Source organism: Camelus dromedarius, chromosome 6 (assembly GCF_036321535.1).
Source record: "Camelus dromedarius isolate mCamDro1 chromosome 6, mCamDro1.pat, whole genome shotgun sequence".
Lineage (NCBI taxonomy): Eukaryota > Metazoa > Chordata > Mammalia > Artiodactyla > Camelidae > Camelus > Camelus dromedarius.
Window position 1 is genome coordinate 2,613,291 of NC_087441.1, and position 14,152 is coordinate 2,627,442.

The following is a 14,152-nucleotide window of genomic DNA, read 5'->3' on the forward strand; positions in this document are numbered from 1 at the left end:
GGTTTGAGACTTGAAACTAATTCAGTGCCAAAACAGGATTTTCCAGTATAAGATAAAGAGAAAGGAGTTATGTTTAGTCACTGATGAAATGATTGAGTAAGGACCCCAGTCATGAATTCTCAAGTAATTTGAAGCCTAGCATGATGTTCCTACCCACTCACCCCCTTTGCTTCCCTTGGAAGAGCTCATTTGTTTTGATTCTTAGGTCTCAGTTTACACACAACTCCGACAGGGAATCCTTCCTCTACTGTCTTCAAGGCAAGTGGCCATTAGAATGGGCAGGTATGCGACTAAAGACAGACCACTCCGGTCTCTGTGGCTCTGCATTTGAGGGGATGTTAAGGGTTAACATTTTGTTAAGATGCTCCCTGGCAGGGATGCAGGTGGATTTTGAGGACAGGGGCTCCCAAGTTGGCCAATAGGAACCTATTCAGTGAGTAAAACAGACTGTGCACCTCACCTGCTTCAGTGTGGGCTCTCGGTGTGGCTGTGAGAGCGTCCGCCACACCAGGTCCTCGGAGAGCAGGGAGGGGCCGCGGATAGGCTGGGGAGACCGCCCCCAGCTCCGAGGGGAACGTGGGAAAAGAAAACAGCATAAAGCCTAGTGTTAAGGGACAAGGGGCCGTGGGGTTATTCCTAAAGCTCAGAGGGGGAGCAGCTCCAGAGACAATAATTGATTGGAACTAGAAGACAAATTCAGATAGCTGTTGGGCCTTCTCAGTCAGGCAGAGCCTGGAGGACCGAGGATGGAGGGCAGTGGGAGGCGGTGAGGGACAGGGGTGCCAGGACTGTCAGAAATTGGAGCTACCGCAGGGAATCAGATCTGCGCTGTAGGTGGTGAAAACCAGGAGTGGCACCGAGGCAAAGTGACAGAGAGAGGTGGGAAAGAGCTCTTCCGAGGCGGCTAAGAGGTGAGAGAGCAGAGACAGTGAGAGCAGCGAGAAACCCTGCTAGGAAGCACGGACACCAGCCCCTGAGGTAGAAACAGAAGGACTGAACCCTTCCTGCACCAGGTCAGAGCTGAAATCGCCCCTCCCCCAACAACCCCAGCAAAACCAGGAAAAAGGGATTCCTGCAGTCTCTGAGGACTGAGAATTCCGGTATCCAGGAGGACCACAAGCTACCCACCACGGAAGGGACCATGGTCCCCCGCCTACAGCTTTCTCCCCTGCAGCCCCGAATTCCAAAGGGACTGGAGCGACTGTGCTGGAGTTTTAAGGAGAAAGGTCACCACTCCAAGCTCTGGGCCTCACCGGGCTGGTTTGTTTGTTTTTAATGTGTGACCTCCTGTCAGGAGACTGTCCACTGTCATGTGTGACAAAGTTCTGTGGTTCAGAAAGCAGAGTGAGGATGGATTTGGTCTTGAAGCACTTCCATGGTCTAATCTGATTCCACACCTGCAAAGGCCAACCCTGGCCTGCAGTTCAGGGGAGAGCCGTCACGAAGCTCTGAGTTGTAGTCCCCCTGCCTACAGTGGGTCAGCCATGTTCAGGGCTGGGCCACTGTCCTGAGAAAGACTTTAAGACTCGTCTTGGGGAGAGGGTATATAGCTCAGTGGTACAGCAAGGGCTTAGCATGCGCAAGGTCCTGGGTTCCATCCCCAGTACTTCCATTAAATAATCAATCAATCAAATCCCACCCCTCAACAAAAAGACACTCCGCTAACCAAAGATGCCCTCTGGCAACCCAATGGCCTTTGAAAACTTCCAATGCTGAGGAGTCTCAAGAATGATGTCGTGGAACTTTAGAAGCCAAAACAAAATCCATGGGGTTTCTTTCAGTGCGATGGACAGAGAAAGCACTGGGGACTGAAATGATTCGCTACTCAGTGCCCTGCACGTGTTGTCTTCTATTTAGGACACAAATGTTCCAAAGTTTGTTGGTTCAGTCTGCACCACCAGTGTAGGAGGAAAGCTCACCCCAAGGACAACACGGGAAAAGGTGAGGAAAACACACCCGAGGATGCACGGGGATAGTGCTGATGGTACCACGTTCACACACGCACACAAGCACACACATTATGTATACACAGATCTACACACATGCTACGTAAATGTGTATAGTGCATTCTACAGTGAGCACAAACGATATGATAGGAAGAGAAATTTATTTTTTTTCTTTTAAGGAAGAAGGAAAAAAATGAAATAAGGAAACTGGAGCGCCTGGCCAGGGTTGCACAGTGCCGCCCACGCTCTGACTGCCCGGGAGCCCGTGAGCACCACTGATACTTGCTCCCGAAAGACAGATGGTTTTGTTGCTTGAGAGGGGGTTGCGTCTGGGGAAAACTGCCTCTCTGGGAATTGAGGGGTGTGTGTGTGTGTGTGTGTGTGTGTGTGTGTGTGTGGTGCAGTCTCCTAAATTATTTGGAGAGAGGACCAGCCGCACTCTGAGGCCCGGCTATCAGGCCTTTCCTGGCTTGTCTGGGACGGTTAGGCTTCCCAAGGGGGGAAAGACCCCGTGAGAAACATGCGGGGGTGCCGTGTCCCCGCCGCCGCAAGGACGCACCTAGTTATTAACTGGGAATTCTTTATAGCTGGGCGGGGGGGAAGTTTTTGGCTATAAACTGTCATGCACGGCGGCCTTCACTGAAGGGACCCTGAGAAAGGAGACGCTTGTCCTGAGAACCAAGGGACAAAGATCCAGAAAATCAGGCCAAGGAAAGAGAGGGAAAGTACTCGGCGGTGGAAGTCGGAAGAACCCGGCAGCCACCTCACTGTCCCTAACCTGCAGCCTCTGTCCCAGCAGCGTGGTGAGCTTTCTGTGCTGTGATCTGGGACACCTGACGTTCGTTCTGGAGGGGAGAGTTGTCTCTGCGCAAGTTTGAAAGCCAACATTCTTTTTTTGCTGGAGTGTTATTCTTTTTTGGCCTTGCTTCTTCCCAACTGTGGAGCCGAATTGAAATCGGAACCGCAATGCTGGAATTTGGGGAACCCGCCGGTCTGCGCCCCTCTAAGGGGTCAAGGAGCTGCTAAGCTTCGCTCCCTGACTGGAGGTTTTAGAGGCCTGCCGGGCTCGGGAGGTCTCAGGCCGCAGAGATGACCTTTGGACATTATTAATGTCTCAGGAAAGACGCACGCACAAGTCCCCTAAAGCCCATGGCCGAAGGGCCCAGTCGAGGGCGACTCAGGAGGGTCTGGGTGATGGGAGCAAATGAGGTCCTTTTGTTGCCTCTTTCCAGAAGGAAACTTCCCCCCTCAGGCCACCCGCCTGGGCATTTCCTTGCATCCTAGACAACAAAAGAAACTGAGAAATGCGACAGTGAGGCGGTGCGCTGGGCTTCCCGACTCCAGTCCCCATTTGGAGAGGGGCAGGAAAGCATCCCTGGGGGCGAGCTCGCCCCACCCCCGCGGGCAGCAGGTGCTCTGTCCAGGGCTGGCTCCTGGGATCCCTCCTGCGGCTCCCCCCTCAATTTCCGGCCCTAGGACGAGCCTGGCCAGGCGCTGGGCAGGGAAGCATTCACGCAGACCGCAGATTAGACGTCCTTCCAGGAGATCCCCCGTGCTAAGGCGCAGGGCTTTCTGAATGGGGTGCCTCACCCGATTCGTGGCTTTTTCCAGAGGGTGTGGAGGTGAGGGTAGTGCAAAACGGACATAAGGCACCAAGGCTGGGGCCACACACCCTTGTTCGAGCCACAGGAGTGGGATGCGGAGGCGCGCTGCGGGGCCCTGAAGCCGGGCGTCTGCTTTCTCCCCCTTCTCGGGCTCCTGTCTCAGGAGGAATGTTACTGTCTGAAGAAACTCTGTTGAACTATTTCCTGCTTATTGTCACCTATCCTTCACTGTCCTCGTGAAAATGCTCCCCGAAAGGTTATAGACCACCTGGGCACCACACCGCGGGGCACTGAGGCCAGGCCGGCAGGGAGACGCACCCCGAACCCTGCTCGCCTGGAAACCCTGGCTCGCCCCCTCTCCCCCTCCCTCTCACCTTCCGCGACAGCAAAGACCAAATCAAAAAAGTAGAACAGACCCTCGGGTAACACTCAGAGTACGCTTAAACCTCGCCAACAAAGTCTTGCTTTTATAATAGGGGAGCGAGAAAACATCTCCCAAAGGGTCGTTTGGTTGATTTCAGTCTATTTCCCTCTCAGGGCGCGGGGTGTATCGGGGGCAGAGACTCGGAGCGCGAGGCTTCCCTTTCCAGACAGTGAGGGCTCCGGAGAACAGGGGACGCCGGGTGGGCTGATCCATGGTCGCGGGTGTTAGTGGAGTCACCTGAAGCGCCGTGGGCCGAGGGACGCGTCGGGACTCGGCCAGGCTGGGTGGTGGGCTGAGCTTCGGAGGATCGGAGACCAGCTCCACCCGGAAAGGCACGCGGCGCGTCCTTAAGAGGTGGTTGTGGTGCGCGATGGTTGCTGGCGAGGGACCGACACCGGTTCGGGAGCCAGTGTGAGCCGCGGTGCGACTCTAGGCCGGCACACCTGCAGGATCCGGGGTGCGCTTGGCGAGCGAGGAGGGCCCGGCTCCCGGGAGTAGGGGAGCATCTCGGGCAGCCAGACAACCCCTGGGCGAGGTGCGGGCCGGGCGAGCTCGGGAGCCCGGTTCTTCCACCCTCACCGCGTTCCCCTCCTCCTCCCGGCCTCCGGGGCCCGCCGGGCCGCTTTGATGGAGGTGCAAACATTTGGGGGAGGGCGGAGGTATAGGGGCTGGGCCGGGCCGCGCAATGCCGGGCTGCGGATTTACAAGAAACAGGCGCGGGAGCCCATTGTTGGCCGCCAGCCTCCGCAGCCCGCCCGGCGGGGTCTGATATGGCCGCGCGCGGCCAATGGGCAGCTGCCCGGGCACTTCAAAGGGCGCTCCGCCCAATCCGCCGCGCCCCCCGCCGCCGCCGCCGCCGCCGCCGCGGCTCTATTTATGCCGAGGGGACAGATTCTCTCTCCCCAGAGACCTACTCTAGCAGCTCCTTGAGGGAGTTCAAGTGGAATAACCTTTCCCCCCACCCCTTTCCCCCGCCCCCTCCCCCCAAGATCGCCTTCTTCACCCACCTCCCAGGTCTGGGGGCGCCGTCGGTCCTCTCGTCTTGGATGCGCGGCCGCCTCCTGGGGTGAAGGTGGCTCTTGGATAGCGAGTGGGGGCTTCGGGGGCGGCGGGGAGGGGCGGGAGGATGAGCTCCGCCGGCGCCGAGAGCGGGGGGAAGAGCCTGCAGCACCGAGTGGACCACCTGCTGAGCGCCGTGGAGAGCGAGCTGCAAGCGGGCAGCGAGAAGGGCGACCCCACGGAGCGCGAGCTGCGCGTGGGCCTGGAGGAGAGCGAGCTGTGGCTGCGCTTCAAGGAGCTCACCAATGAGATGATTGTCACCAAGAACGGCAGGTAGGCGCGCGGCCGGGTCTGGGGCACGCGCCACGCACTCGGGCGGGCCGGGCGCCGGCTGCAGAGGTCCGCACTGTGCCACACTTTCTCCGGGTGGAAGTTTTTTTGCTCATTTCCGCTCAGGCTGGAAACAGACCCTTGTGGCCTCTATTCCTCTGGAGCCTCTTGGTGTAATCTTCACTCATCTGGGGAGGAGGACTCCTGGGGGAGTCTCCCGACCCGTGCCTTCCCGGCCGACTTGGCCCGGGTGCTGCCACCCTCTGCCGGGTCCTCTCCCGCCGGCCTCCAGAGGCCGTGGGATAGCGCAGAGGACGCTTGTGGATCTAGGAGGGTCCTGGGAAGCGGGGAACTCCGGAGTCTCTTTGTAAGTTCCCGAGGGGACTCCTCATTGCTCCAACTGACACGCCTCCGCCTTGGAGCTAACGGTCAGATCCGGGTCCTCCTGCTGAGCGCCTCCCTTTCCAGGAGGATGTTCCCCGTGCTGAAGGTGAACGTGTCTGGCCTGGACCCCAACGCCATGTACTCCTTCCTGCTGGACTTTGTGGCTGCTGACAACCACCGCTGGAAGTACGTGAACGGCGAGTGGGTGCCAGGGGGCAAGCCCGAGCCTCAGGCGCCCAGCTGCGTCTACATCCACCCCGACTCGCCCAACTTCGGGGCGCACTGGATGAAGGCGCCGGTCTCCTTCAGCAAAGTCAAGCTCACCAACAAGCTCAACGGAGGAGGCCAGGTAGGTGTGATGGGGTGGGGGCGGGAGAAGGGTGGGGGCGGGGGACGGCGCGAGGACACCACGACTCCGCACCTTCTTGCGGTGGAGCCTTGGCAGGGCGCTGCCTGCATGGAGGTGACATCTGCCTTCCTCAATTAAGCCTTTGGTGTTGTTTATAGTAACCTGACGACAGTAACACCAAGGCCTGGAGAGCGGGGAGGGGGCGCCAAGCCTCCCCTTTGAACACTCAAGCAGGTCTTAAACTTCGGGGTAACTTTTGCGTCCTAGTCCTCAGCGTTCCTAACGGCAGAGAAAACCTCAGCCTTGACGGTCAAGCGTCATTTGAGAGCCCGATATGCCCACCGTGTAGTATCTACAGCTTGAAGTTTGAACACACGTGTAAATATGTCCTTTTCCACAGAAAGGTCTTTAGTTTTGGATTGAGGATCATTTCTGGGAGACCTGGTGTTCCCGGAAGCCAGGCTCGCGCGCAGGCGTTTAAAGGTGCCTTTAGCTGCCCTGGAAGCCTTGGTCAAAGCATTTCTCCATGAGCATTCGCTGCTTTTAACGGCGTGTAGCATCTCACATCCTTTTTTGCAAACTAGTCGTGGGAGCAGCATTTGATGGGAAACCTGCCAACTTCAACAGTGAAGACATTTTCCTGCGAGCTGAGAGATTTTCTGCACCTTGAATGTATTTTTCTCCTCAACAGCAGGGCAAATGGGTGTTTGGTTGTCTTCACGGAAGGACTTTGATGACCACCATTGCCGGTTTGTGTCTCTGTCAGATCATGTTGAATTCCTTACACAAGTATGAGCCCCGAATCCACATAGTGAGAGTTGGGGGTCCGCAGCGCATGATCACCAGCCACTGCTTCCCGGAGACGCAGTTCATAGCTGTGACGGCTTACCAGAACGAGGAGGTGAGCGGCGCGCGCAGCGTTCCTGTGTCGCGTAGCCTTCTTGTGTCGCGGGTGCTGAGTCGCAGAGATTGGCGCGAATACAGATTGTGTCTTTTGTGGGGTCATTAGTGTCTTTTCAAGTAATTTATCGTAACTATAAAATTGGGACTGAAGGGAGAAAAGCTTTAAAATGAGTCATTATTAAAGCAGTTTCCCCCTTTAATTTTCCACAAAAGTATCTAAAACTAGAAGCACCCACTAAAACGCTCAAAATGAAAAGATGAGTAAAAACATTGAGGTGAAGTACTGTGAGGGCTTCTTGAGAACAAAACTTCAGGAAAAGGCCTCTCCTCACTTTGGGAATCTTCCTGAAAGGGCCAGGGGCACCCCTCCAAATCCACGCAGTGTGAAGAATCAACCAGATGCAGAATACAGGTTCGTGCCTGTAAAGCTATGTCCAAGTCGGACCCCAAAGTACAGTCTGTGATTAGCTGGTTAAGTTGTCAGTGTTGATCACCAACTAGAACTCGCCTTCACTATTGCCAAGCAGCCCTAGGTTATGTTTTGAGCCATATTTGTTTGATGTATGCACACAGAACATTGTCAGCAGTAGGTTAAGCTTATTGTAAATTACACTCGGAAAATTAGCATTTAAAAACTTTTTATAAATGTGCTGTTCTTTAGAAAATATTATGATTACTCGGCTACTTCAGATCCAAATAGAAACACATACTTGGAAAGAAGTCTGATTATATTTGGATATTTAGAGGGGTTACTGGTGGTTCCCAATTTCTTGGTGCCAAATAAAATCCTCTGACCATATAGAAATGTACTAGTAAACTCAACTTCTTGTTTTTCAGATCACAGCTCTTAAAATTAAATACAATCCATTTGCAAAAGCTTTCCTTGATGCAAAGGAAAGGTGAGAGAATTCTAACTATATTCCCTTTGGGCAAAGAAGTATGCAGAAAAATGAAATATTACTGCCGTGCTATTTTCTAGCCGCTCTCCTTCTTGACAATTCAATCCACTTTTTTGACAGAAGTGATCACAAAGATATGATGGAAGAACCCGGAGACAGCCAGCAATCTGGGTACTCCCAATGTACGGTTTGTTGCACTCTGTCTACCCAGACACACCTTGTTTTGGGGACTAGACTGCTGGGAGCTGGGAGCTTGGAGCTGGGGACAAAGCAGGCAGTTTCTGGGTGTGGCGGGAGCACTTTGCCCTTTGCCATGCAAGCCGTATGTGTTGACTGTTGGCTGCGTTTCTACTGGTCTTCAACCTACTGGTTCTCAGCCTCTGCCCCACCTGGGGTCGTGGAGCCCATGGAGCTCCTGACAGAGAAGCCTGGGGAGAATTTTCCTGGGCTCTTTTGCTTTTCTTCGAGGCCGCTCCGACCATGGCTAGGACAGATCACTGAGTCCTTGGCGGGTGTTTAGACTCTGCTGTGTTGAGCAAGAAGAGAGAGCAGCCCTTATGTCCATTTTGAGATGGCTTCTCTTTTTGTTAGTGGTTGAAAACAGAAGGATCATCTTTGGAATGATGCTTCTGACAGCGTGTGGTTTTCCCCTTAGCTTGCTTCTGATCCAAGGATGACCTGTCAGCTCATGCTGGAAACAGTGGCTATAGGATGGGAAAAGTTTGCTTAAAAAAGTCTAGCTTCCTTAGGAGTTCTGTGAGCCAGAGCAAAGTAACGGAGGTCTACAGCAGAGTCTTTTAGGAGAAAAGGCTTTGTCTAGCCCTCCTCCGCACTCAGGGAGGGACTCTGAGAGATAAATGATTGACAACTGTAGGGATGGAAAAGTTAGTGCTTGCTGTCACTTCAAGTCTGGATGAACCAGCATGGTGCCCTGCTCAAACAATTGCTTCCTTTCCTTTTCCTTCCTCCCTTCCTCCCTCCCTTGCTTCCTTCCTTCCTTCCTTCCTTCCTTCCTTCCTTCCTTCCTTCCTTCCTTCCATTTTATGGACTAATTTGGCAAACAGTGCTCCTAAGTGGCTCGCAGGCTGCCATGTCAGAGAGCAGATTATGAACAACCTTTCTGGAGCGTGAGGGGCCCCGGCTTTGCGGCCCCATCCCGCCCGCCCTCCTTTACATGGTGTCTGAAGAACTGTGTGGAGTTCAGGCGCTGGAGCTGGAGTCCTTGTCCTCCTAGAGGTTGCTTTTCTGAATGAAAAAAGAAAGTTTGAAGAAAAAAAAAAGAGTGGAGAAGAAAGTGGGTTTTTTACAGGAGGACAGGACTGTGCTGGAACAATTTTCCGATTGATGGATAAGGCAGGCGAGCGCAAGCCTGAGGCAGAAGAGGAGTGAGCAGAACGTGGGGCACCACGGGCCGGGACAAGCACTCCCGTGTGTGACGGGGTGGGGCTGGGGCTAGGGTGAAGTGGGGACACGGGGACTCAGCTGCCTGGTTCCCCTTGTGTGTCTTGAACGTGTCTGTTTTTACGTTTTATTCAAGCTCAGCAGTCAGGCCCTGAGAACTGACCTAATTATGGAGCAGAACATCCCATGAGAGGCCAGGAGGATCGGGGGGAGAGTAGGATTTTTGAATAAGAGCAGCTGAGGAAGCCTCAGGCTTGGCTGAGGCTGGGTCTCCCGGGTTATCTCAGGGGCCTGTGGGTTTGGAAACCTTGGCCAGCCTGGGGCCGCTAGTGCGGAGCTGACTCCCATGCTGCCTGAAGACTTGGCTTGGGTGCTCGGTGGTCCGCGAATCCTAAGGAGAAGGCCCACAGCTCCCTGGCCTCAGGGCTCCCGCCCTTTCAGTAATGGAGGTGCTGCAAACACCAGTTACTCAGCACTCTTTTCTCACAGCAGGGGGGTGGCTGATTCCTGGAACCAGCACCCTGTGTCCACCTGCCACCTCCCACCCTCAGTTCGGAGGCCCCCTCTCACTTCCCTCCACGCACGGCTGTGAAACATACCCGGCCCTGAGAAGCCACCGTCCATCCCCCTACCCCAGCCCTTACGCACATCGGAACAATTCTCCAAGTAAGTCCTGACTGGAAAGGAGTTTTGGGGTGGCCGGGACACTTCTGGGGAGGGAAAGGCAGCCTGCAGGGTCCCGGAGGCTGGATCTTTAGTGGCTCGAGAGGGACTTTGATTGCACGTCCTCATCACTGCTGGCTCGACCACAGAGACATCCAGACCACAGGGGCTTTTGGAGCTGAATGTGACTCAGTTATTACTCCCAGAATGGAGACCCATGTCTGGGCGCCCAGACTTGGGTATTTTATGAACCCCTCTAAAGTGACGTTGGGTCAGCCAGGTGCAGAGATCAATGGCTTGACTAGACACAGTATGTTTCCTAAGTATGGTTCCCAGGTCAGTAGCGTCAGCATCACCTGGAAACCACCCCGACTTAGTCGGAAGCACCAGGGGTGGGTCCAGCAGTTTGTGGTTTAAGAAGCCCCTGATGCGTCCTTGAGCGCCGTGAACACTGGACGAGCCCGTGATGGTCCCTGCACCGTGCTCTCTCTAACACCATCTATGCCTGGACTTCATTTTGTCTGGCTCCAGAAGGAAGGAAAAAGCTAATGAACACCATAAAACAATTAAGCAATTAAAGCTGATTTGAGATGAAAGGAGTTTATTTGGTAAGGAAATAGCCATTCACCTAGAGGCTAGGAGATCATATTTTAAATTTTGCTCAGAGTAATGGTTTCTAAAGCCCTTTTAACTCTTCAGAAATAACCCCTTAGGGGAAAGGCAGGTTAAAGCTACATTCAATTTTATTTTTAAAGGTAATTAATCCCCTCTCATGTGACTGTAGGATTCCATTTTTACAGGGCAGCCACTGAGCTAATGATAAAGAAAAAGCCCGGGTTTACTGGAATGTATCTTCAAATGCACACATTTGATGATAAACATTAGCCTTTGATGACCGGTTAAGCAGGCTGGTGGGTTTGCTTTCTGTCTTTACTGTCACACACAGCGCTGCTGTCCATGTTGGGTAGCCCGTTACTGGTAGTATTTGGCAGTATCTCAGGGGGTTTTGTCGCTTGTGGAAGACTCCATGAGTAATGACACTTTATTACATCCGGTAGCCTATTCGGACAACTCATCTGCATGTCTATCCATGCTCCAGTCCCATGACAACTGGTCCAGCCTTGGAGTGCCTGCCCACACCAGCATGCTCCCCATGAGTCCGAACGCCGGTCCTCCTACGGGCTCCAGGTAATGTGCAGCTGGGGATGGATGCAGACTGTCCTGGGATCTCTGAGTGCCTGTGACTTCACGCCATCTCATTCACTGGCCTCCATTCTGCCCTTCACCTCACGTCCTGGGTTTTTAGTTATAATTTGACCACTAGTCAGAAATGTCTGCAGATCCCAGGTGACATGACTGTTAAGAGTCCCTGCTCCAGTCTGTTCTCTGGGAAGATGGGTGGCTCCCTCAGGGTGGATGGGAGCTGGGCTGTAACAGAAGGAAAGCAGGGACCCTATCCTGGCTCTGCTAACTACTAGCATGTGATGGATAAGTCTTTTAAACTCTCTGAGCCTCGTTTCTTCAAGAAAAAGGCACAAGATGACCCCAGCTTCAGCCCATCCGTACAGGGTTGTTGAGGTCAGTAGGAGAGAATTTTGAATAAATGTTTCCAGAACTTTTTTGACAGGCACTATTAAATTAAGGAAATAAATACGTTGGATTTCTGTGGAAAGAGAACCGAAGTTCTGAGCATGAATGCTGGGTAACCTGCAAAGAATGATGACTATTTTATTATTAACCTGAAAATTATGTACAGGAAGGTTGGTTTAAAAAATCAGGTCAGTCAGTAAGTGTGTTACATCTCTTCGTAGGATTTTTATAATAAAAAACTAAAATAACAAACCTAGAGGTCAGTCCTCACTTTCTAATCAGGAAATGGGCTCAAAGATATTAAATGAGTGAACAAGCTGGCCACAGTCTGTAGATAAGACATCTTGACATTAAAAGCAATGTAGTTTCTATGTAGAGAACATCAAAATTTGTCTAAGATCGTAATTCCTTATGTCTAGGAAACAATTCCTTTAAAATAAGAATCTAATTGTTTACTCTTGAGAAAGTAAAACAATGTGCAACCAGCCAGCTTTCCAAGGGCCCCGAAGCCACTCGGAGCTGCTGTAAACGGGGTGGACTGCGGTCACAGTGGGGCCCCCCCTGTGCGTTTTAGGGCATCTTGTTTCTCTTCTTCTGTGAAGTGGGGAGAGCAGCCCCCCTCACTGAACTCAGGCTTGTTTGTGAGTGTGAATGCATCTGCAGCGCAGGACGTGGCTTGATAAAGAATATAGCCCACTGCTGTGCACGGCCTCCCTGCTCATTTATCGAAAGACTCTACTGTAAGAGAAAGAAACTTTCTGGAAACAAAATTTGAGCATAATGTAATGCTGTTCAGGTCCATGTTCTTAAGACTGGAGGATTTAGTACCGGTTTCCAACTCCTTTCGTAGACTGGGGATCAGCCTCAACAGCGGTCGCGGACCAAGGGTATCGTGACACAGCTGTGAAGGGCAGAGCTGGGACTTACTTCCAGGTCTGATCCCCAGGTGCCTGTCTTTCTGGGAGCGGTGCCCATACAGGAGTTGCTGGCCGGGACAGAATGCTCTCCATTGCTCAGTGTTTTATTTTTATTTAATTAAAAAAATTGTCCTTTAAAGGCACCTTTTAAAAAAATGGAGGTACTGAGGATTGAACCCAGGACCTCGTGCATGCTAAGCACGTGACCTACCACTGAGCCGTGCCCTCCCCAGGCTCAGTGTTTTAGGTGTTGTCTCCACCCCAGGAGTCCCTGGGAGGAGCAGGGGCTGGCGTGCTAGTTCGCACAGAAGCATCTGACGCAGTGTGTCTGAGGATTCTGGATTCCGAGCAAGAGCGCAAAACTGGCGTCTTTTGCAGGAAAACCTAACAGCGCTCTGCCCGGGGCTACGCCTAGGTAAATAGCTGGCGTCCTCATGATTTTGTTTCCTGTTAATAGACAAGACGGTAACTTCCACACAGATCAGAGGAAAAGGCCCATTTGAAAGGAAGACACCCAGTGGCCCAGCTGTCGGGAGACGGGTGCTGGTGGTGTCCTCCCCCGCCTGCAGCTGGCCGGGGCACCCCGACCCCACGCCTCTGACCTGTCTGTTTCCCCTTCTCTCCGCCGCAGTCAGCACCCCAGCCTGTGGTCCGTGAGCAGCAGCACCGTCCCCCCCGGCGCCCAGACAGCAGGGATGTCCAGCGGGCTGGGAGCCCAGTTCTTCCGAGGCCCTGCTGCCCGCTCTGCGCCCCTCGCGCACCCAGTCCCCGCTTCCTCCTCCGCGGGGTCCCCACTGTATGAAGGGGCCGCCACGGCTGCAGACATTGCCGACAGCCAGTATGACGCCTCGGCCCACGCCCGCCTCCTAGCCTCGTGGACCCCAGTGTCGCCTCCGTCCATGTGAACGAGGGCCCTGGGTCTTAAAAGACACAATGACTTCTTTGTTGTGGCAGCAAGTGTTGATTTGATGGGCCATCTCTGGGGCAAGGGGAGGAAATTAGCCTCACTGTAAGGACGAGGAGGAACTCAAGTCTTGCTATTTATCAAGCGTCCCCCCCCCCCGACCTTTGCCCATCTTTGGTGGTGGCAGTGCCGTCCCGGGTCCTTTATGTGCTGCAGATGAATTCGAGTATGGAGGCCATGCAGTTGGCCTATTTTACCATGATTCACAGTAAAAATTACTTGCTCACGTCCAGAAATTTTGTTTCTCATGCGGCACGTAGATGATCTTGGGACATCAGAGTTTGTAAACTCCACTGGTCCTACTCTAGTGACACCAAAAAGCACACTTTTAATTCTTTTTCTTGTTGCTTTCGAGTAGCTTTCAGGTCCCTTTTGTGGCAGTGTCACAGTTGCAGCCGAGCTGTGAAAGACAGAATGAAATCAGTTGAGGACGGCAGATTGCGGCTGAAGTGGAAATGTGCAGCCTCTGCCAACTAGGATGCGTTTGTTTCAAGCATAGGTAGCTAATCTCTTGTATTGTTAAACCTCCCACTGTTTATATTTTTCTTTTGACAAAGTAGCCAAAGACAATCAGCAGAAAGCATTTTCTGCAAAATAAAGGCAATGTGCAAGATGTGGTTGGTCTAATTATTGCTCACACCCCTGCTTTTTGGGAATGAGATCGTGTGGTTTGTGACAGCTGGTGATAAAGATCATTTTGGAGAAGCTTTTCAGTGGGTGATGGACTTTAACATTTAATCAGTTGCAGAACTGGAAGTGAAATTGGCATATATTTATTT

At 53.0% G+C, this 14,152-nt stretch overlaps 1 protein-coding gene across 1 annotated transcript; it reads left to right on the forward strand.

Moving 5' to 3' along the window:
- Window positions 1-5,048: 5,048 nt before the first annotated feature.
- Window positions 5,049-13,619, forward strand: TBXT (T-box transcription factor T). Its single transcript, XM_031455900.2, has 8 exons — window positions 5,049-5,306; window positions 5,772-6,036; window positions 6,803-6,937; window positions 7,777-7,838; window positions 7,959-8,020; window positions 9,729-9,905; window positions 10,961-11,090; window positions 13,041-13,619. Exons 1-8 carry the CDS (start codon window positions 5,101-5,103, stop codon window positions 13,312-13,314), a joined length of 1,311 nt encoding a protein of 436 aa, XP_031311760.2. The 5' UTR covers window positions 5,049-5,100; the 3' UTR covers window positions 13,315-13,619.
- Window positions 13,620-14,152: the final 533 nt, after the last annotated feature.

Excerpts from the sequence above, each read along its gene's own strand:
- TBXT (XM_031455900.2), top strand. The coding sequence starts at position 5,101 with ATGAGCTCCGCCGGCGCCGAGAGCGGGGGGAAGAGCCTGCAGCACCGA. Across the intron at positions 7,839-7,958 it reads TTCCTTGATGCAAAGGAAAG|AAGTGATCACAAAGATATGA; the intron begins GTGAGAGAATTC and ends CTTTTTTGACAG. Across the intron at positions 9,906-10,960 it reads ACATCGGAACAATTCTCCAA|CCTATTCGGACAACTCATCT; the intron begins GTAAGTCCTGAC and ends TACATCCGGTAG.